Source organism: Plodia interpunctella, chromosome 22 (genome assembly GCF_027563975.2).
Source record: "Plodia interpunctella isolate USDA-ARS_2022_Savannah chromosome 22, ilPloInte3.2, whole genome shotgun sequence".
Lineage (NCBI taxonomy): Eukaryota > Metazoa > Arthropoda > Insecta > Lepidoptera > Pyralidae > Plodia > Plodia interpunctella.
The window spans coordinates 1,480,143-1,501,813 of NC_071315.1; the positions used below are offsets into that span (position 1 = coordinate 1,480,143).

Consider the following 21,671-nt stretch of genomic DNA (forward strand, 5'->3'; position numbering starts at 1 on the left):
TCATACATTTTGTTTTAAAAATAAACGAGCTAACACTAAATATTAAATTTTGAGTAAGTTTTGTTGAACAATTTGAGTAACACCTTGTGCGGAGCACAGTTTCTAATTGGCATATAATTGTAATTACTGATTAGTTCCGACATTTTTGATTAGCTCTGTGTGCGAAGGGCCTTAGGGAAAATTTTGTATAAGTAACGACTTAGATTCTCATGTCCAGGTGTCAGAAGATATGTGTCCAGAGATCGGTATGGCGGTACAGAATCACTTCGCTGCAATCGCTGTCAGGAGCGGAAAAGCGAGGCCTTCCAAACACAGGCAGTCTTTGGTCACTCTTAGCAGAAGGTAATGATTGTAAATAATTTTTATATAATATGTTGTAGGTATGCACGTTACTCTAGAATTGGCTATTCGACTGGATAAAAAAAATGTATTAAGGTATTTCAAATATTTTGACGACCTCGGTGGCGCAGTGGTAAAGTGAGTGCCCCTGAACTGATCCCGGGTTAGATCTCCGGTTTGATCCCCGGTCGGGTCGAAAAATGATCTTGTTCTGATTGGCCCGGGTCTTGGATGTTTATCTATATATGTATTTGTTATAAAATATAGTATCGTTGAATTAGTATCCCATAACACAAGTCTCGAACTTACTTTGGGGCTAGCTCAATCTGTATAATTTGTCCTAATATTTATTTATTATTAATTTTATTATTATTAAACATTTATATTATATATTTAAACATTATTATAATTAAATGTCACCTTAATTGAGTCAATTTTATTAAATACTAGCTGCGCCCCGGGGCGCTCCCGTGGGAATTCCGGGATAAAAAGTGTTATTCCAGGTTATATTCTACCCGTGTACCAAATTTCATAACAATCCGTCCAGTAGATTTTCCGTGAAAGAGTAACAAACAGACACACATACACACACAAACTTTCACATTTATAATATTAATAGGACAAGATTTACTATATTTTCGGTCTCATTGAAGTATATTAGAAATGATTTTTGCACAAACACATTACTGTTGTACATGATCCATATAAAATTTTGTTTTTCACATTAGAAAAGTATCTGATTTGACTGGTTGGAGAAAAGCCAATTGGACCAATCCGTATCAGCAATATAATTCCTAATGAGGGTTTACGTCAGGCAGGGCGTAAAACCACAGTCGAATCTTCAAAATATTAGGGTTGTGGCGACATCTATCACGCCACAGATACATCGCCAACTAAAGGCAACGACGAAAAGTCGCACAGTTTACGGACAGATGGCGCAACGATCTACTCACAGTAGAAACCATCAAATCTAAAACGCGTAGTTGAAGATTTTCAGAATGGATACTATTGAAAAAAGACACAGACCATTTGGCTAATGGTAATTAGTTTTAGAGTGATCCTATTAGGGTAGTTGCCAAGGTCAGAGAATTGTATAAAGTATGTATAATCTAGATAAAATAGATATATTTAGGATCATTATGATAACTCATAGACTGTAACAATGCAGCTGGATCTAAATACGAAGATTTAAAGTTGGTTGGAAAGTCCATTTTCAAAAAGTATGTAATTATAAAAACATACATCAAAACGAAAATTTTGTAACAACTTTTATTAAGAAGTCATCACCATAAACGTAATATTTAATGTAGCTGTCGAACAAGCATATCATTCTTCGCGAACATTATCGCACGTTGTGACGTCACTGGTTCGTGTCATTCAGTACGGAGCGTTTGGACGAGTCCAAAAATGTGTGATTTTATTTTTGTCATATCTTGAAAGTATTGTCATTATCACAATATTTTTTTCACTTGGGTTTCTATTAGTGATACGATGTCTTTTTAGGCTTAAAAGGATTTTTCTATCGATTGACTTGAAGCTCGATCACTTTACTGAATTCAAAAAGTAATAGAGGAAAATATGGGGAAGTCCTATTGAAAAAAAGTCTTTAATATATAGAGAGCAAAAATATCTATCTTCGTCTCGCCAGAGAGATCTTTTGACACAATTCAAAAATGTAGCCAGTATTTTGTAGCTTGTGAGAAATTACTATTTAATATAAAAATTGACGAGAAAAAGTGCCTGTGAAGGTCTAATTTCTGAATTAATGATTTGAATTTGAAATCACATTCTTGTAAATTTCTATTTTTTTTAGACAAAAACAAAAAACAAAGATTATTTATTTGAAAAAACATGGGTTTTTTCCTTTTTTACAATGTGGTGTTAAAAGAAAAGCTTAATCCTACATGTTTCACCGTCCACGGGTGTGCAAATTTAAATGGAGAGCATGCTATCATCCCACACAACAAAATCGAATAAATAAAGTAACTAAATTAATTAAATTTTTATCTAAATCTATCATTTAAAAAATCTTTCAAATTATAATAACATTTATCAATCAGCAAGGACCTGAGGTGCTTTACATTAATTAGTGTTGTTTGTCAACATTGTGATTTAAACAAATAAAAACATATTAACAGACACAGTCTAGTGAAGATGTTGGACGGCAGTGAGCTGGACGGGCCTCCGCCCCTTCGCAGGGCTTCTTCCGCGGCTGCGGAGCCCGCGCACCCACCGCACCCACACCATAGGTACGTTGTTAGGATTAAGTACAAATTCAAAATTCTTTATTAAATTTAGGATGATATACATTTAATGACGTCAAAAAATTACTTAAATTAAGCTGCTGATTTCTCCACAGGTTAACACGCCGCGCCTCTCTAGACGATCTGGAGCAGCAATCATGCGAACTGGCGCCTAAAATCGAAAACAGAATCGTGATTTTAGATAAGCCTGAGGTATGATCTTCTTCATAGTCGTATTCCTCATGGCTGAGGGTCGTGGTCATTACGTGTAATGAAACACACACAACAACTTTCTTGGCATTATTAATAGAGTGGTTTGCCATTGCCTTCTCCATTTCACACACAAGTTAATAACAATCAACCAGTGTGCAGGTTTCCTCACGATGTTTTCCTTGACCGGAAGCAAGTGGTGGTCGATGAAAACTACTATACATGAGTCAGATTGGTATACAAACTCATGTGGCACGAGTAGGATTCGAACCTGGTACCTTTCGATCACGGTCGGACGGTCCTAACCACTGGACCACCACCACAACCATCACTAAATAAGTGTAGAAGAAAATGTTCAAAAGGCGACCTAATTTTAACTGTATTTATGTGTTACCGAAATATTCACAGAAACTGCAAACTCTATTAGCTGAGAGGACGCGATGGGAGTCGGACACAGTAATAAAGGAGGTGGACGACGAAAACTCCCCTTAAGATATAATGTATCCTTTTTGGGGCTGTTTTATCGGTTATCATATGCTGGCCAGAAAATTGAGGAATTAACAAGTTTATTTGTTGGACAAATTAATAATGCCCCGACATTCAATATTCGTTTCGCTACAACTTCTGAACCGATTTTGATCAAACATATCTAAGAACCACCGCATGAAAATTAGCTATCAAATTGAAGAAAACCGTATCCATATCGGTTCACCCGTTGATTAGCTACGTACACAGACAGATAGAGAGACACATTTAGCAGTCAAATTTATAACACCCCACTTTTTGCGTCGGGGATTAAAATTTGTACATTTAATTTATTATTTAGCCTTTTAAATAGTTGCCTGATAAAAAAAATACGAATCCAAAGACATAATTATTAAAACCATGGATTTACTAAGTACTTAGTACCTACTAATTTCATGATTAAAACAAGTTTATTTAATATCACTTTGTTTAATCAGTTTTTTTGTCGTGTGTTTTAGGACCTGTTTCAAAAGTATCTGATAGACTATATGTAACATATCAGAGTGTGTTCCACAAGTTTTGGATAGGGCTAACTGGCAATTAATTGAAGCAGATTTATTTAGCAGTTAGTTGTTTCTATTATATTGTAATAATAATAATTTATCAGAATGTGTTGGAACAGGCCTCCTATTGATCAATGTTATTTGTTGTATGATTTGGTGTTTAAAGTTAATGAGACTCCGGTGCTCTACGGCTGAGGAAGAAACCGGAATAACGGTCATATTAATTGATCGTGTTTTGTTATTTCAATATCCTATCCTAATATTATAAGTGAGAATGTTTGTGAGCATGCGTGTGTGTATATTTGTTACTCCTTCACGAAAAATCTGCTGGACGGATTGTTATGAAATTTGGTACACGGGTGGAATAGAAGCTGGTAAATAATAATTTTAAATTTGATATTAAAATTTATATGTTCTTTGGTTCGTAAACTGAGCTAATACCGTAATAGGTTGTTTTTAAAATGCTAGCTGCGTCCCGGGGCTTCGCTCCCGTGGGAATTTTTGGATAAAAAGTACCTTGTGTGTTATTCCAAGTTATATTCTACCCGTGTACCAAATTTCATAACAATCTGTCCAGTAGATGACGCGTGAAAGAGTTACAAACACACACACATCCTCATAAACTTTCACATTTATACTATTAGTAGGATATTTATTATTGTTTTTTTTTTGTTATACAAATTTAAACTAAAGAGATTATTATTACCAAACTAATATTTTTCGGTTAAGTTTCTGAATCTCTGTATTATTCATTATTGAACATAAGAATATGTTTAAGTTAATTATATTTTAAGACGCGTTTTAATTATTATGATCATCACAATGAAAGTAATTCATACAATAGGAAAATGTGTGAATCGGTGATACTTTTTTGTTAATTGTCATAAAAAGTGAGGTACAACAGCACGTTTCTAATGAAGGCAGAAAAACGATATACAAATAAATTTGTGTTTCATATGCACGAAAACATACTTATTGCTGCCACAAGAGATTAAATAAATATAATATTCAAGGACACACACCAATGCGATGGGAATCAAACTCTGGACCTCAGACAACGGACGGGAATATTTAATAACATATTCCATTGTTTTCTTGTCTGCAGCGCATTAGTGACTTTTACCGAGTTGCTGGTGTCTCAAGGACCACGGTGATTGCTTACCATCCGAATGCTATTTAAAAAAGTCATTGTTTAAATGTAGTAAGAGTGATTTTGAAATTCAAAGCTCTTCGAGTCAATCACCACTTTTCTGTCTGACTTAGAAACGGACTGTACCGCGCCAAGGAAAAAGTTCTTGGTCAATGCGCTAACAACAGCAACGTGGTCGATACGATATTGATATTTCCACGTACGTATTGCCCCAGACTTCTTTCGCTTGACGCTGTCACTAATAACAAATATTTTTGTAAGTACGATTGTTTTAATGGTTTTGTTAGTAGAATCATCTACCTCATTGAAGTATTTCATGTGTCTTATATTAAATTTATTTGATGCTTGTCTTCCGTCTAATAAACGAAATAATTTGTTATAACTACTTGTGAAATAGATATTATGATTAAAAAACGGGTGACTCGATTATGAACAGAGAAACCTATACACCATAAATTTTTAATTATGCCAAACAAATTAAGGCCTAATATTAAAGACCCTATACATGTGAGTTATCAAAATTAAATATTATCGTTTATCGCCAAAGTTATTGAGGTTTTACGTTTATCCCAAAATATCAATGAATTCATGGACGTAGTTTGAAACTCCAATTATACCAATTCATAGTTTATCGTGTCCTCTCGCTCTCGCGTGCAATGACTCCGGCATAGGCAAAAAATTAAATAAATAAAAAAGAATTGCCAGAATTTATCAATGAAAATCGACTTTGTGTGAACCGCAGCACTGAGCCTACCTTTACTATGAAGCGTAGTAGTCAGGTGGCGCACTCTAAGTATTATAACCAATTATTATAGATATTTTTGGATACATTTGGATTTCAATTTTTTATGTTTTGACTATGCAGATATTATCAGTAATAGGTACTGATATTTTATTTTTTGGCATAATTCAAAATTAATGGTGTATTACTTCTGAAATAAAAGACATGAGTTTGTTTCGCTCATACAAGAAAGAGTAATGCGCATTAGAAATACACGAGAAGAAAAGGAACAGAGCGCTAATGTTATCACTCGTCGCGTCGTGTGCTGTTTTTATAACGCCCAATAGACCGGGCTGTTACCTATGTAAATGTTCCATCTCATACATATTAAATATATAGATAATCAATAATTCATTCACTATATTTTGTTTAAATTGTATGTTACACTTATTTTTGCTATTACACAAATACCTATTCATATTTTGTATGAGAATAATTTATTCACAGTTGACCTGATCAAATTATTTATTTTATATGATTCATAAGCAAATAAGGAGAAAAACACAGTCCCCACTAAAAATAACTCACTAAAACTATTTATTTATAAAAATATTATAAAATATTTATTTAAAAATCCACTCGTAGACAATTTGTATTCTTTTTTCCGAATTGTAATTTGTCGGGCCCCTTAAAGGATATATAATTAAGCTTAAATCGCTCGGCTATTATTCGGCAAGTCGAACTTGAGAAAATTTTCGCTCCTAGCGTGTTTTGCACACCTTTGTTTTTGGCAACACGCCAGGTGCGAAATGTAGCGCACACGTCTTTTTATTGTTATTAAATACAATTTTTAAATTTAGGCAATTCCCTGTAAATATTATTGATGTCCGCAATGCACATTAGTATTTATTCATCAAAGAACATTGTTTTATTAAGTTAATGATTTTACAGTGCCTTTCAAAAGTTTACACAAATTATTTTTAATTACAGAAATGTTTTTGCTATAACTTTACAATTATTGCTGTCTAAAAAAGTGACGTCAGTTACATAAAGTCAATAAATACATACTAGTTTAAATACAATATAAAAAATATAAATTGTATTTTTAATCAATACAATTAAAATAAATATATACAAGAATGTGATTAGTAAGTAATCTATTTGTTTTGTGTTCGAAAATTATCTTTCAAATTTTTGGAATATTTTGGCGACTAAATCCTGTTGTAATAATCCAAGCCGGGATCATTATAACCTTATACCTAGCGAAACCTAGGTCTGTCTAGTCGAAGATTAACACGCTTTATATAGGTGAAATCAACTGAAACTGACTGTAGATAGATCTAGCCGGCGAAACATATTCATAACTCAATTTAACAAAATTTGCTCAATTCAACGAAAAAATGCAAACTGACTGTACTTCCATTGTTTTTCGAAAGCTAATTATCAGAAGTTTATCTAGTGCTTATGTCTAATATGCCTTATTTTCTAAGCAATAAGATTGCTTTCCGTGTAGGCCAGAAGGTATTGATGTTGTGACGTGTTGTGTGCGATTATATTTAAATTTAGAATGTTACACGCGTATCGAAATACGCGAGTAAAAGGTTACTAATTTATTCGATTTTTATTACTAAGGCAGTCGGAAATACGATCATTAAACCCGTTGTTCTCATAATTGCTAATGTATATTTTTCTCCGCTGCGGTTATATATTTCCGTTGGTAAATATGTGATATTCCTATATAATTATATTATTGACGCCATTTTAACCATATTTTATTCGAATTTTCTATTATATTCTATAAATAGAATGACAGAATCAAGATATGTTATTGTAGTTACGTATTTCCGCCAGAAAAGAAGGAGTTTTCGCGCTCAATATTATAGCTATCTCTTTCATGTTATGTAATAGTCAATAGACCACCAACTTGAGTGAAATTGAACTTCAAAACGAGCAATATAGTCTCTAAGCCCATTCCTGAAATACCAAAATTACGTGATATCATAATGTCAATCGAAAAGTGTTGATTCGAAGTGTGTTGATATTAAGTGAAAGGCGCATCATAAATTGGTCATACTTTAAATGCATTGCGTTGTTATGTTGACACACTGGCAGATTCACTTCAGAGGGCGAAGTGCAGGTTAATTTCACTTCTCACTATCGAATCGATTCGAAGCGACACGCAGCGCGAACCAATCACATTGCGGTGTGGTTGTCGTTGCGTCACAATGGCGCACTGTGATTGGACTCGATGGTGAGATGTAAATAGCAAAGTCGCACTATGCACACAGATAAAAAATTCGTGCGTGAGTACGAAATACGAATGCTTCGTGCATTCGTTAATGAGATAACAACACACCATTCTTTATTACAATGTCAGAAGTATGAAAAAATCATTTAATTAAATCAAGGATGGGCTCAAGTCACGAACTAATATTGGAAAGAAAACATGTATACCTATTGTGAGCAAACATATTTTCGTCATAGATTAAGCTAGATAATATTTAAATTATACCAATGAGTATTTATCGATTGTAACGGTATTTTTATAGAGTGTGTCAATTTGATAGCAATGTTATGGTATTAAAAGACACACCGTCCACATAATCATCGCATTAGCATATTTTTACGAGTTAAGTACATATTCAGAGGCGCAAATTTATGAGTTAAATAACATTTTTACGACTCAACAGCGAAACCTTCCATTGGTACACTCTATAATATTACTATACTCCGTTTCGAAGCCACGAAGAAAACCATCAGTTGACCATTCCCTTAAAAAGAGCTTTTTTCCGTTTGGCTTGGAAATAAACTATAATTTGGGGCTAAAGTCTCTAATATTAATAAATGTTGTGACCAGGTAGAACAAAAAGACACTATTTTAGTCAATGCACCAAACGACATAAGTGGACAAAACTCTGTAATAAGTGATATATTTTTTGTGATATACGGTAATAATTACCACCTGGATGTGGCATCCAGACCACAAGCCTAAGAGGACTTGGTCGAATAAACTTAGAGATTTCGACAAGAGACGGATAGAAAATACCAGATAAATGGAAAAAGAGTGTGAGGATGATTTTGCCCAGCAGTGAGACATGTAATAGCTATTTTTTTTAATGTTTATAATGACATTTAATGGCAAAATATTATTTTATTAAAATATATCCCTTTATGTGATAAAATGAAACTAAATATACTTTTTACTTTCTATATTACATGGGTGGGTGAAGTGCGGGTATGTTTGTTAGTTTGCGGCAAACCCGCACTACACTAATCACATTCCGCCATTGTGACTCAACGACAAGCACACTGCAGTGTGATTGGTTCGCTGCGTCCGACTTTGAATCGCACTAACCCCTCTGATATGTTGTCGGGTGGTTTAGAAAGTGACACCAAGGTGTGTATCGTCGATAGACTTTACAATCCCATCGGAAAAATATTATCTGTTGGCTTGTTTTTAAATATTAAACCAATATCATTGTTTTGTCTTCTTGTGTCTTGATTACACTATAACTGCACTATTTCGTAAGGATCTTCGCTAGTATCGTACAAATATGTGATATATTTTACTAATTTTGTTGCTAACAATTGTGATTGTTTTATTATGTTAATAAATATAGCGTTTTAACACTTTTTGGTTTCATTTTTTAGAGCGGCAACACTGTTCGGTATAGGTACACACCAAATAAAGCGTTGTGGATTTACCGTCGATACGCAGAGGTAGTCAAAGTTTTGAATAGAAATAAACCAAAATTGGCATAAATAAATCATTTATTTACATTAAATAGAAATCAGTATCAATTACAATAAATAGAACCCACGCTGACTGAATCACAGATCAAATGGATAGGTACTTAAATTAATTTCATACGGAGTTAAGTGACGTAACGACAGCATTCCCAAAGAGTGTTGACGTCAAGCTGACGGCCGGTTGTAAAATTACAGCCGAATCTTTAAAGTTTTAGGATTAATTAATTATGCTGCCCCGGGCTCCGCTGCATCACAGCCACGACTGAAACCCAGATGAGAGAGAAGTGACATTAAAATGTTAAATATTCGTCTATATAAAGTGAACTCTATAACTTCAGATTTAAGGTTCACCATAATTCAACAGAAATTTAATATTCATCCAATATTAAATGACTGTTTTCTATAACAATATTTAAATATAAAAACAATATTTCTATGGGTCCTGCTGTCTGAAGACGCCACTCTTTTCGGGGTCATAATGCATTCTTTAATATGGGTTAATAAAATGCGTTCAAGCAAACAAAATTGACCAATTCAAATTAAAATTAATGCATAATTTATTAATTAACGTAACTGTTAATTTGACTACATTTTATTTTTATTACGGTTATTTATAAAACAGCAGCAATTGACGTCATGGAAAAGGAAAAACGTAGAAGTTACGTTTCGTTTTACGAATTTTGTTTTGATATGACTCAATAATGACTGACTGTCCTCATGTCCGTGTTTGCGACATTGCGTTAGAGACTTACACGGTTTGTTAACATTGAAACAGATAAATAATTCATAGATTTATTTTGGTATGAAATTAAAATTAATGAATTATCAAACCTCGTCGAACAAAATGTCGTTTTTCATGATGTCAGATTGATAAATCGAGCTAGTTTGCTGGTGTATCACAAATACCAATAATAAATTCGACTAAAAAAATATTTTTCATGTTTTCAGACTCGCTACATAATATGATATTTATAAATGTACAGACTCCTTAGTGCGGATTGGCTATTTGGATTCGAAGTAAGACGCCGCGAACCAATCACAGTGCGCCATTGTTACGCAACGACAACCACACCGCAGCGATTGGTTCGCTGCATCTCACTTCGAATCGATTCGATGTTGATAAGTGAAATGCGTGTTTGCGTTTCATTAAGCCCTTTCAGTACCCAATACGGTTCCTTCAACCGATTCTGTTACAGAATATTAATGCTTGGTACACACCGAAGCAATAAGGCAAGCTATGTCTTTTTAGCATTCTGTGAAATTATACAACAGAAGGGGACAAGTAGGTATAACAAATTGACAGAACATTCATTGAATTTAATTTACTGGACGCACAGCAAATATACAATAACAAATCTACAATATCAACACCATTTTTAATACAATAAAAACATTGGCATGAATTTTTAGTTTGCCCTTTGAGCAAAAATAATTTAACAGATTTTTTTTTTTAAAATCATATCTCACTTCTACTCTACCACACACCGCTCCTGCTACAAGCGCAGAGCTGACAGCGAAGCAGGCTGGTGTCACATTTTATATGACGATGTCGTCGGGCAGTGTTGTCAAACATTGTCACGACTACCGACCTCAAGTTGCAAGTAGTCGCACATACACAAGTAAACTAAACCCGTCAACCAGTGTGTGTGGTTTCCTACGTTTTCCTCCACCGGTGGTCACGTGGTCTATAACACATTTTTTTTTTGTCATAGCAATACCAAATAAAATTATAAAAAAAAAAAAGAGGGAAAACCGACAACTGTTCTAAAACAGTTTAAATTATCTTTCTCACGCTACATCTTTTTAAATAATAATGTTTTTTTATTGTAAAAAATTAACACTGCTCTTAGCATGATTAAAAATGAACTAATTGTGTTCATTATATTAATAGGGGATTAAACAAAGCAATAACAAAAAAAATACATTGGTTATTCGTTGCTAGCTTGGGCGCTTCAGAATAATTTTATCATTTAGCTTTTTATTTGCAACGAATATAACTTTTACGCGCTCCATCTCCCAATGAGCGTTTCCCGGTTGATTCCTTAGTCAAAGATCAAGATCTGTTGTCCTACTTTTTCGCTCAGGCCTAAATATACCTATGTATTTTATTATAAATATTCTTTAACTTTAACATATATTATTTGAAGATAAAAAATACTTACAAAAAATATTACAGACTATATATTATATATATTTCTTTAGGCATTACATCTTAACCTACAAAGGAGATCTAATCACAACAGTCCAAAATGTGTCATCAACTTTCATAAGTCCACTTTACTCCCAATATTGGTCAACGGTATCGCTTGCAACTCTGTCCGTAGACACAAGAACTCTCCTGTCACGCATGTGATCGCTGCACAGGCTATGTTTAAAGTCCACCAGGAGAATGAAAAGGGGAAATTTCCGTTGTATATCCAGCAGATTAGTAGATGTATACCGTGATATGTGCAACTGGAACAAGTCAAATAAGTACATTATACTGGTATACATATATAATACAATACATACAAATTCTAAGCTTTGTGTTATAATCAAATTCTTTTTTAAAGAACCTATTTGTAACAAGGAGGAAGACTTGATACACATCTTGCTAGAATGTGGTCGATATTCTGCCCTACAAGATAGATTTTTTGCCAAAGCTAGATAGGTTTATATTAGAGATACCCCATGAGGCTGACATAGTCACACAAAGTGCACTGAGGCCTTGTTAAAAATTTAGAAACAAAAAAGAACCAATTTTAATTTGTTTTAAATAAATGAAATGGATATTGTTTTAAACAAATAGGTTTTTAACAGAGATATGGGTTTACAGGGATGGAAATTAACTCCACTACAAAATGTATCTAATAATTTAACCCTTTGCAGGACACTTTTACATCTAAGAAGTTAAAACAACTAAACTTCTTTTGTGTCTTGTGTTAAGGGTTAAAAAACAACACACTTATATGCACTACTGCTAGAGAAGTAATAACAAACTTCATTTTAATCTTACTGTGTGTCCACAAATGTGTAGAACAATGGTTGAACATCAAAGTGACTCTCACCTGAAGTCCAAGCACAATTTTGTCCGTCCAATGACAGTCCACAGCAGAAATGCACCAATTACAGCATTTATCACAAACGCAGTGATCACTGCTCGGCCTTCACTGTCTCGTACATGAATTTCCTGAAATGTATAATATGTGTTTTGCTGATGAAAATAATTGGTGCTTAAAAAATATTGTTAGTCATTATTTATTTTTAAGTTTGGGGAAAAAGTTCAACCTATAAATATAAATTGTGAATCAGGGACCATAATGACTTATTTTATGTGACGATAATGACTTATTTTATGTAACTGGGCAGTAAACTAGTATGGGGGTCACCTGAAGGTAAGAGATCACCACTGCCCAGATAATATACATTGCTTTAGAAACCAATAATAAATTTTCGAAGCTGTCATATTTTTTTGTGACAGAGGTGACCAGATGTTTACTTGTGAATCATCTGTCAGGATTTTAAGGAAGCTTAAAAATACTCACATGATACTCAAATATATGATCTAGAGTCCTGGTTGAACCAGTAAGGTCCTGCATTATAGCTGTCAGTAGACACAAACATAGGTACATCAGGGACTGCATAGCCACTATCTGAGAGATAATAAGACACGGATCCCACTGCGTATAGCGGAATGACCCTGTCAGCTTCTTCATCTTCGACATTTTAGAGGAATTTTCTGATTAATTAATTAAAATACTTTCAGAGATTTCAGTAAAATCAAAGGAACGCACGTAATCAGGAATGGTTATTGCGAAATTGTTTTACGTTGGAAACAATTTTAACAAATGCCTGCGTTTATATTTTAGTACTTCGATCGAAATACCGAACATATGGCTAAGTTATTATTTCTTGAAGATGTATGTAGGATGTAAGTATGTATGTACCTATCAGACTCGTAATATTAATTTTTATTTTGAAGATTCTCTATTTGTCAAAAAGTAGAAAATGTCATCTGGCAGCTGTCATTGTCATCGTCTATGACAATTCTATATTTTTTGGGCGAAATCAACATGATCATACAGCTTTCGTTGAAAATGAAATATTTTATTTCCTCTATTCTTACTTCTTTTGTTTAGGTACCTATAAAACTAAATTTTGCCCTCACATTATATTCTTTGTTTACGTACATGTTAACTATTATGAAAATATTGCGAAATTAAATGCATACTAATATATTTTTGAAATATAATGATAAACACAGATATAAAAACATTACATATAAATGATATTGTTTTAGTGGGTAGATAAGATAATACCAAATTTCATGAATGGTGGTTTTTTTTTGTAACGTACATACTTAAGTACTAACATCCAATTTTTTTGAGAAAATATGCAATAGTATCAGATATTAGAAAGGGCTCCGCGCGAATAGTATTATAATTCGATGCATAAGCAGGTATAATGCTTAGGCATAATGATAAGTAGGTACAAGTTTAATTACCACGAGAAAGCAATTTATTTACTCAGTTGCACAGTTTTGAAAATGGTTACCGCCGCGGCGCTTGTCTTCAGGTATATTTAAATTAATATTATTCTGTACATAATTTCCCAAAGATTTCATTTCAAAGAATCTATCTTTATCTATCTATCTCTATTGTATCTATGGTTTTCTGTTGCTTGTTTTTTCTTTTTTGTTTATCTATGAACAGAGAATACGAAATACTGAAATTTTATAGGACCCATGGATATCACAATACATATCTCTGTGGTAGGACCTAATTAAGAAGTCCTTATTAAGAAGTTCCCCTGGCGCGTCTGTTTGTGCCACAGACATTAAATTGTAAAAGAAGATAAATTAAATGTCTCTGACTTGTACGACCGCAACATCGCGCGCAGGGACCGCAACTCAAAAACTACCTGACAGATTTTGTACGGTTTTCACCAATAAATAGTGTGATTCCTGAGGAAGGTTTAGGTTTATTATGGTTTTACCCGAGCGTAGTCGGAATAGGCCGCTAATAAAATTATAAAATATTTAAATTTGAAGTTAAAAAGACGAAAGCGGTCACGATTTTTGGTCGTAAAAAATTGTACTTACCAATGATATAAAACATTTATACTTACCTAGGTATTATAAATTTATTTATTTTATAAAGTAGTAAGTAGACGAACTAGCTACTTAAGTAGGTATATAGTTAAACGTTTTTTTTGCAGTAAGAATATCGATTAAGTATCTATTGATTGAATATTGTAATACTTTTATTTTTTTCTTGAGATAATATTTTCCTAAGCACTTGAAGGTTAGTATGATGGAAACACATTAATTATTAAATAATTATTATCGTAAACATCGTTTATTCGTGACTGTAGACGTTTATTTTTTTATCTGTATGTAGGTAGGTAATAAAGCAATGCATTTGTCGTGCGTGGATCCGCCCTAGATACTTAGATGTAGTACCTACTAGGCGACTAAAGGACACAGCCTAGGCACGATAGACAACAATGACATATCCAATGGGGTTTGAGGCCCGGTTGTTTAATCACAGACGATACTTCATTTAAGGGTTTTTTTTACGCTGACCCCGGGCTTCACGGCGTCATAATCCCGAATGCAGCCAGAAACATGCAATATATATATGCAAATTAATTCAGTTCTTGTGATTCGATTAGTAGCAGTTAGGTAAAAGTAGTTTTGGAATAATCTCCAAGTCCGATGGTAAAACTAATATATACTTATATATAATATATTAGGACAAATATATTATAAATATAAAAATATAAATGTTACGACAAAAATTAAAAAATATATATTGTTTTGACTTCTCTTAGTCCCATAAACATCAATTCACATGGGTCACGCAGGCTACTCACACCTGCCGCACGGGCAATCTAGGGTCTAAAGAAGGAAATGCACGTATTTAAAGGAATGTCATCCTACATCTCTTTCTTTTCAATCCCTGCATCCCTTTCTGTAGTCCCTTAAATCGGAACGTGTGTCGCCGGTGTTAGGTCTCGCTCATTCCCACTTCCGATTCGAATCGAATCTTGCGAATAAAATTTGAGATTTCTCTTTTACAAGTGTCCACAGTATCACCTTGTCTGTCCCCTTACAGAGGTCACCTTGTATTGTACTTGCTTATCTTTTATCTAGACACAGATTAGCTATACATATAGGTACCTAATACTTTTACTTAAAACTTGTGACTTGCAATAAAAATCTCAAAATTTGGTTCATGATTTGGGCAAACCGTATCGGCATGTCAGTGTGTTGTCAGGGTTGGTGGCGGGAGACCAGCTGGCGTTCCCACCTGGGTTCAAGTTTGGAGCAGCCACGTCGGCGTATCAGGTGGAAGGATCTTGGAACGTCACCGGTAAGTGACACAGGTGTAGATGTTTCAGAACCGCTGAACTGCTTACTCCTCATGTCCACGTGCCGATAAAACAAACAAATGGACAATTCAACAGCCCACACTAAGCTTGTATCGAGGGATGGATACAAACACAGAAACTGGCACAACACACCCAGAACAAATATTTGGCCGAGCTGGGAAGTGAAACCTCAAGATACCACGTAAGTATGCCTATTTCAGCCAGTTGGTTTTAGCCATAATCTTCACAGATGATAGACAATTTACACGACTGACCGACCTTCACATTGAGCTTTCACACTGCGTGTTAAATTAGTACACCCAAAGACGTTAGAAAAAGGGTTGACTTCAGGCAAACCAAAAAAGTATCTTAAAAAACTTATGCCCCTTAAATAATACCTAATTTCTTCCCCAGACAAAGGCGTTAGCATCTGGGACACATTCACGCACCGTCACGACAGCTCAGTGTTCAACCAGAACACGGGGGACGTCGCGTGTGACTCCTACACCCACTACAAGAGGGACGTGCAGATGGCCGAAGAGATGGGCCTTCAGTTTTACAGGTACATAGTGATGTGCCGTTCCCAGGAAAGCGAACACTGCGTTACTCTGTGGCGTTGGAGGCTACGGGAAAACGCTCAAGTGAGAGGGATAATTATTTCCAGGAACACGCACATGTCCACACCACACCACATTCCCGATAAAAGTTCCAGTATTGTGGGAACGTTCTCGATAGGGGAATGGGGAATTCACACGAGCATTTTCTCGGGGTCATCCAGATGGCTGCGCTGTTAAGCATCAGAACCCAGAGTTCCAAAGTATATAAGTAATCAAACCATTGGCACGCATATAATTCTTGACGGCTACTGTGTGATACTTCTCCCTCTTTACAGGTTCTCTCTCTCCTGGCCCCGCCTCCTTCCAACGGGCTTCTCCAACAGAATCAGTGAGGACGGCAAGCGGTACTACAACGAGCTGATTGACGAACTCCTGCGCAACGGCATCGAGCCAATGGTCACTATTTATCATTGGGATTTACCACAGACTATACAGAATCTTGGTAAGTGTGTTAATTTTTATTATTGTCTAGCTAAACTTTGGGCTTCCGAATTTCGGGCACGAAAAGTAGTATCTGCCAGAAAACGTATCGGATCCCTCCTTTTTTGGGTAGACGTGTAAAAAATTATAATTCAGATATCGAAATCGAACCATCTATAAATCCTGAAATGATTTTATATTGACGTATTCCTTAGAAACCATAACATTCTTGCTCAGGCGGATGGACCAACCCCCTCATAGTCGACTGGTTTGGAGATTACGCGAGAAACGTCTACTCTCTCTTTGGCGATCGCGTAAAGACCTGGATCACGATCAACGAACCTCTAATCGCATGTGACTTGTCCTACAACACTGGTTTATTAGCCCCTGGAATCGTGAGCCCTGGGCTTGGGTCGTATTTGTGCAATAAGCATGTGATGCTCGCACATGCGACAGCGTACAGAATATATGATGAGGAATTCCGCGTTTGGCAAAACGGTAAGTTTTTTAAGCTATTTTACACAAGTCTCTAGATATCGAATATTGATTCATATGGAATGGAACTTGTGTGATGAGTAGACAAAGTCCAGGAGTGCCGTCTGCTATGATGATGGTAAATTAGTTAGGTACGTAGGCATTCAATGTATGGCTATGCCGCTCCCGCCCGGCCCTGCCAGAAGGCAAAACCAAGAAGTGCTGGCTTGATGTCGTCAAGGATGTGGTCTGACAACTCGGGATGTCGACGACCGTGCAAAGTGGAGACGAAAAAGTAGGAAAGGAACCGTGGATTCCGAAGCTCAACGGCTGCGGAAGAAGCCAAGGAAACGCTCAGATGAGAGAGAGATGACAAGAAGAGAGTGGTGAATGAGATAGAATTAATACTAACGGTCATCAATCAATGTGTGTCGGTGCGTAAGACAGTCGTAATGATTCCAGGTAAGGTGTCCTTTACCAACCAACTGATTTGGACGGAAGGAGACACGGAACATGATGAGACTGACGCCGAAATAATGCGGCAGTTCATGGTGAGATCGTAAAATCAATTATTATTCAGTTTAAATAAGTTAGGACAAATCACACAGATTGAGCTAGCCCCAAAGTAAGTTTGAGACTTGTGTTATGGGATACTAACTCAACGATACTATATTTTATAACAAATAGTAGATAATATAAATAATAGATAAACATGCCAAGACCCGGGCCAATCAGAAAAAGATCATTTTCCGTCAGGACCCGACCGGGGACCTCACGGTTCAAAGGCAAGCACTTTACCACTGCGCCACCGAGGTTGTCTCATCTGAGCGTGATGAAAGCGATAAACTTCAGAACTACCAGACGGATTTTTGTACGGTTTTCACCAATAGATAGTGTGCGATTAGTGAGATTCAAGTAGGTAATATGTGAAAGTATAATTTACTAGCGGCCCGTCCCGGCTTCGCTCGGGTAAAACCGTAATAAAAACTAGCCTATGTCACTCCTGAGGGTTTCGTCTATTTTTGTGCCAAATTTCATCAAAATCGATCCTAGTAGTTTTTGAGTTTACTCATTACAAACAAAAAAAAACTAGAATAACAAATCTTTTCTCTTTATAATATTAGTATGGAAGTATGAATTGTGATTTTAACCAAACTAATAACAAATTCATTGATTCAATCAGATCGGGCTCTGCTCCCACCCGGTCTACAGCGCGGAAGGTGGCTGGCCGCGCATCATTGAGGAGCTAGTGGCTGAAAAGAGCATATCTGAAGGGTACAAGAATTCCAAACTCCCTGTGTTTTCTTCCGAGGAAATAGAATTTATCAGAGGTAAGAAATAAAGAACTAACTACATACTTATTTTCTATTTAATACTAGCTTTCGTCCACGGCTTCGCCCGCATGAGTTATTCTGCGAAAGCGGAACACAAACTTTCACCCCCCTATTATAGTCAATTGGGGGTTGATTTTTAAAATGAACCCTATGTTAGAACGGGAGTCTTTAGCTAATTATATGCATACCAAATTTCATCAAAACCTGTCCAACGGTTTAGCCGTGAAAGCGGTACAGACAGATAAACAGACAGACTTTCGCATTTATAATATTAGTATGGGTACAATTTATTAATAAAAAAACGACTATGGTTCCACAAACAGAAAGCAAATTATATTTAGGTTTTATTATGTTAGTTCCCGTAAAAATGTGAAATCCAAACTGCTAAATTCCATGGGATTTCAGGGACCTTTGATTTCTATTCTTTGAACTACTACACGGCGCGGACGGTGAGGCGGGCGCGGGCGGGTGAGGTCGTAGGGCCCTACCCCCTGTTCGGGGCCCCGGACTTAGATCTAGTGCTTGGCATCCGTCCCCATTGGAAGGAATCTCACTCGGCTTCTTTTCAAGTAAGTTAATTTCCGGGCTGATATTGATGATTTTCTGCGTATTGGCAACAGGCTGTCCTCATCAGAGATTTGTGGAAAAAATAATATATAAAATATATAACACGTCTTTGCCCAGCAGTGGGGCACATAAAAAGGCTAGGGAAAGTAATTTCCAGATATGACAGAATATCTAAACAGGAAGACCATGTTGAATCTCTGGTGGTGTTGTGGCCTGTGAACCGAAAGGTCCCTGGTTCGAATCCTACTCGTGCCTCATGAGAACCAATCAGACTCATGTATAGTAGTTTTCATCGACCACCACTTGCTTCCGGTCAAGGAAAACATAGTGAGGAAACCTGCACACTGGTTGACTATCAATTTGTGTGTGAAATGGAGAAGGCAACGGCAAACCAGTTCACAAGTGTTGGATACGGCTGACTGGCCAATCACATCAGGCAGATTTATCTAGCAGGTAAGTTATCTGTGCGATTATAATAACATGCAGTGAAATAGCCCCTGTTTTTTTTTACCCTATCTGTTAGCCAATATTGCTGCTATCCATACTTCCTATACTAATATTACAAAAAGAAATATTTATATTTTTGTTTTTTTTTATTGTAATTAATAAACTCAAAACTTACTGAGCTTCTATTCTATAAACTTCCAGATCTACCCAGAAGGTCTGCGTCACATTCTCACCTGGCTGAAGAAGAACTACGGAGACTTGGAGTTCTTCATTCTAGAGAATGGATTCGCATCCAAACCTGGCCTGGAGCTACAAGACGATGAAAGGATTCAGTTCATACACGACCATTTGGAACAGGTAACCTAGTAAACCCATATTTAATAGCAAGTTTCGTTACTAGATTTTTACAAACTTGAATATAGTTTCACTTGTCCCGTCTGTCTGTTATTAAATCGTGCAAGTTAAACGCCTTTCCGCTTGTCCTACAGATTTGAAGTTTCCATGACAATGCATTTTATTATATAGATGACCTGATGATGTACCCAGGTCGATATACTACGCGAGGAAACTCCACACCGTTTTACTGCAAGGACAGGTTGTTTTGTCACGCGTTCAATGCAACAAAACCGCTATTTGGACCAAAATATATATATAGCAACCTACTTTCCGAGTGTGAGAAATAATACATTAAAAGAAAAAAAAAACTTTTATTTAAATGCTCCAAAAAGAAGAAAATAAAAATTTTCTTTAAAATTTTAACTATCAACTTATAATCTCATTATCCACAATTTATATGACCATAAAAGCTTGTCGCGAGGTTTGCTTGTGTAAATAAACTAATACTATTTAATTGAGTTAAATACTTATAGGTACTTACGCAAACATCGCGACAAGCTTTTATGATTTTTAAATGGTGTATAATGAGGTTATAAGTTGATAGATAATAATTAAAAAAATCTAGCTTATCGTGTATTGTCATCCAAACTAAACGTGTATACAAAATTTCAGCTCAATCGGTTGAAGATATCTGCTTCAAAATTGAGTAGCAAGATTCCACACGAACAAACAAACATACATACATTGCAAGTTAAATAAAAGCTTTTAAAAAAAATGTTTATTTTTTAGGTGCTGTTATCCATATATGAGGACGGGGCAGACGTGAGAGGGTACACGGCATGGTCCATCATGGACAACTTCGAGTGGCACGATGGATATAAGTAATTATTTCTTCGGATCGAGTGTACTATTATTATCGAGTCGATATTACTATTGTTTCTGATTTCATTCAAGTCGCCTAAAGGCATCTGACATGACTTTTACCAATGAACATTAGACCAGACAATCACACGTGAGTGACCCGTATTTTTCATGTCTATTTCTCACGTTATAATTCATCAACTTTGGCATTTTATTTCAGCATAGCATTTGGGCTATACGCAGTGGACTTCAATGATCCTCAGCGCACGCGCACACCGCGAAAATCGGCCAAATATTACGAGAGAGTGATCAAATCTCACTCGTTAGTTCCTGTAGGGGCGGTGAAAGATGACTTGTAGAATTACAGCTGGTGGAAGGTGGAGGGCTCGTGGTCCCGCCCTAAAATAGAACCACTTCAGTGGATGACGTGAGATCTTCCTAACTTAGGACAGTCCAGAAAATAACTTAGTTGATAAGTGTGTAATAAAAGTATATTAAGAAAAATAAATGTATTAAAAAAATAAACTTATTTGTTCGACCTACCAATTGTATTATTTTGTATGTTCGTGTTTAATAAAATTGTAGGCTAACTAATATTGTATCGAGGCATTAATTAGGGTGAATTTCACGACTGTTTGAACGCGGCGTGTAAGCGTTTCATTTGATTAGTGTCGCATATTTTTTTAAATAAAGAATCTTTTTTTTTTGTTTAATTAAACATTTATAAAATCAACATTGTACCAGTACTTTACTTATTTATAAAATAGGATAATTAAATTGATTACTGTGTACGGTACAATTTAATAAACCCTAATGACAGCCC

The 21,671-nt window shown here is 35.5% G+C and overlaps 3 protein-coding genes across 6 annotated transcripts in view; 2 read left to right on the forward strand and 1 right to left on the reverse strand.

Moving 5' to 3' along the window:
- The window catches only part of LOC128679946 (uncharacterized protein), a 31,132-nt gene extending 21,808 nt beyond the window's left edge, over positions 1 to 9,324 (forward strand). For all 4 annotated transcript variants that reach the window (XM_053762491.1, XM_053762492.1, XM_053762490.1 and 1 more), the window contains 4 exons: positions 218 to 342; positions 2,478 to 2,588; positions 2,699 to 2,795; positions 3,201 to 9,324. In XM_053762491.1, coding sequence (XP_053618466.1) covers positions 218 to 342; positions 2,478 to 2,588; positions 2,699 to 2,795; positions 3,201 to 3,284 — 417 coding nt within the window. In that variant the 3' untranslated portion in view covers positions 3,285 to 9,324. The remainder of the gene's footprint in view (positions 1 to 217; positions 343 to 2,477; positions 2,589 to 2,698; positions 2,796 to 3,200) is intronic.
- Positions 9,325 to 9,444: 120 nt separating this feature from the next.
- Positions 9,445 to 13,378, reverse strand: Sys1 (Sys1 golgi trafficking protein). The gene is made up of 3 exons (XM_053762499.1): positions 12,966 to 13,378; positions 12,489 to 12,610; positions 9,445 to 11,895 (listed from the first exon to the last, which is right to left on the reverse strand). The coding sequence occupies exons 1-3, from the start codon at positions 13,143 to 13,145 to the stop codon at positions 11,706 to 11,708; spliced, it is 492 nt and encodes a 163-aa protein (XP_053618474.1). The 5' UTR covers positions 13,146 to 13,378; the 3' UTR covers positions 9,445 to 11,705.
- A 508-nt stretch (positions 13,379 to 13,886) lies between these two features.
- On the forward strand, positions 13,887 to 21,384 carry LOC128679949 (myrosinase 1-like). Its single transcript, XM_053762498.2, has 11 exons — positions 13,887 to 13,995; positions 15,688 to 15,794; positions 16,207 to 16,354; positions 16,685 to 16,851; positions 17,067 to 17,327; positions 17,766 to 17,854; positions 18,487 to 18,634; positions 19,043 to 19,206; positions 19,853 to 20,008; positions 20,777 to 20,868; positions 21,069 to 21,384. The coding sequence occupies exons 1-11, from the start codon at positions 13,898 to 13,900 to the stop codon at positions 21,205 to 21,207; spliced, it is 1,569 nt and encodes a 522-aa protein (XP_053618473.1). The 5' UTR covers positions 13,887 to 13,897; the 3' UTR covers positions 21,208 to 21,384.
- The last annotated feature ends 287 nt before the right edge of the window (positions 21,385 to 21,671 follow it).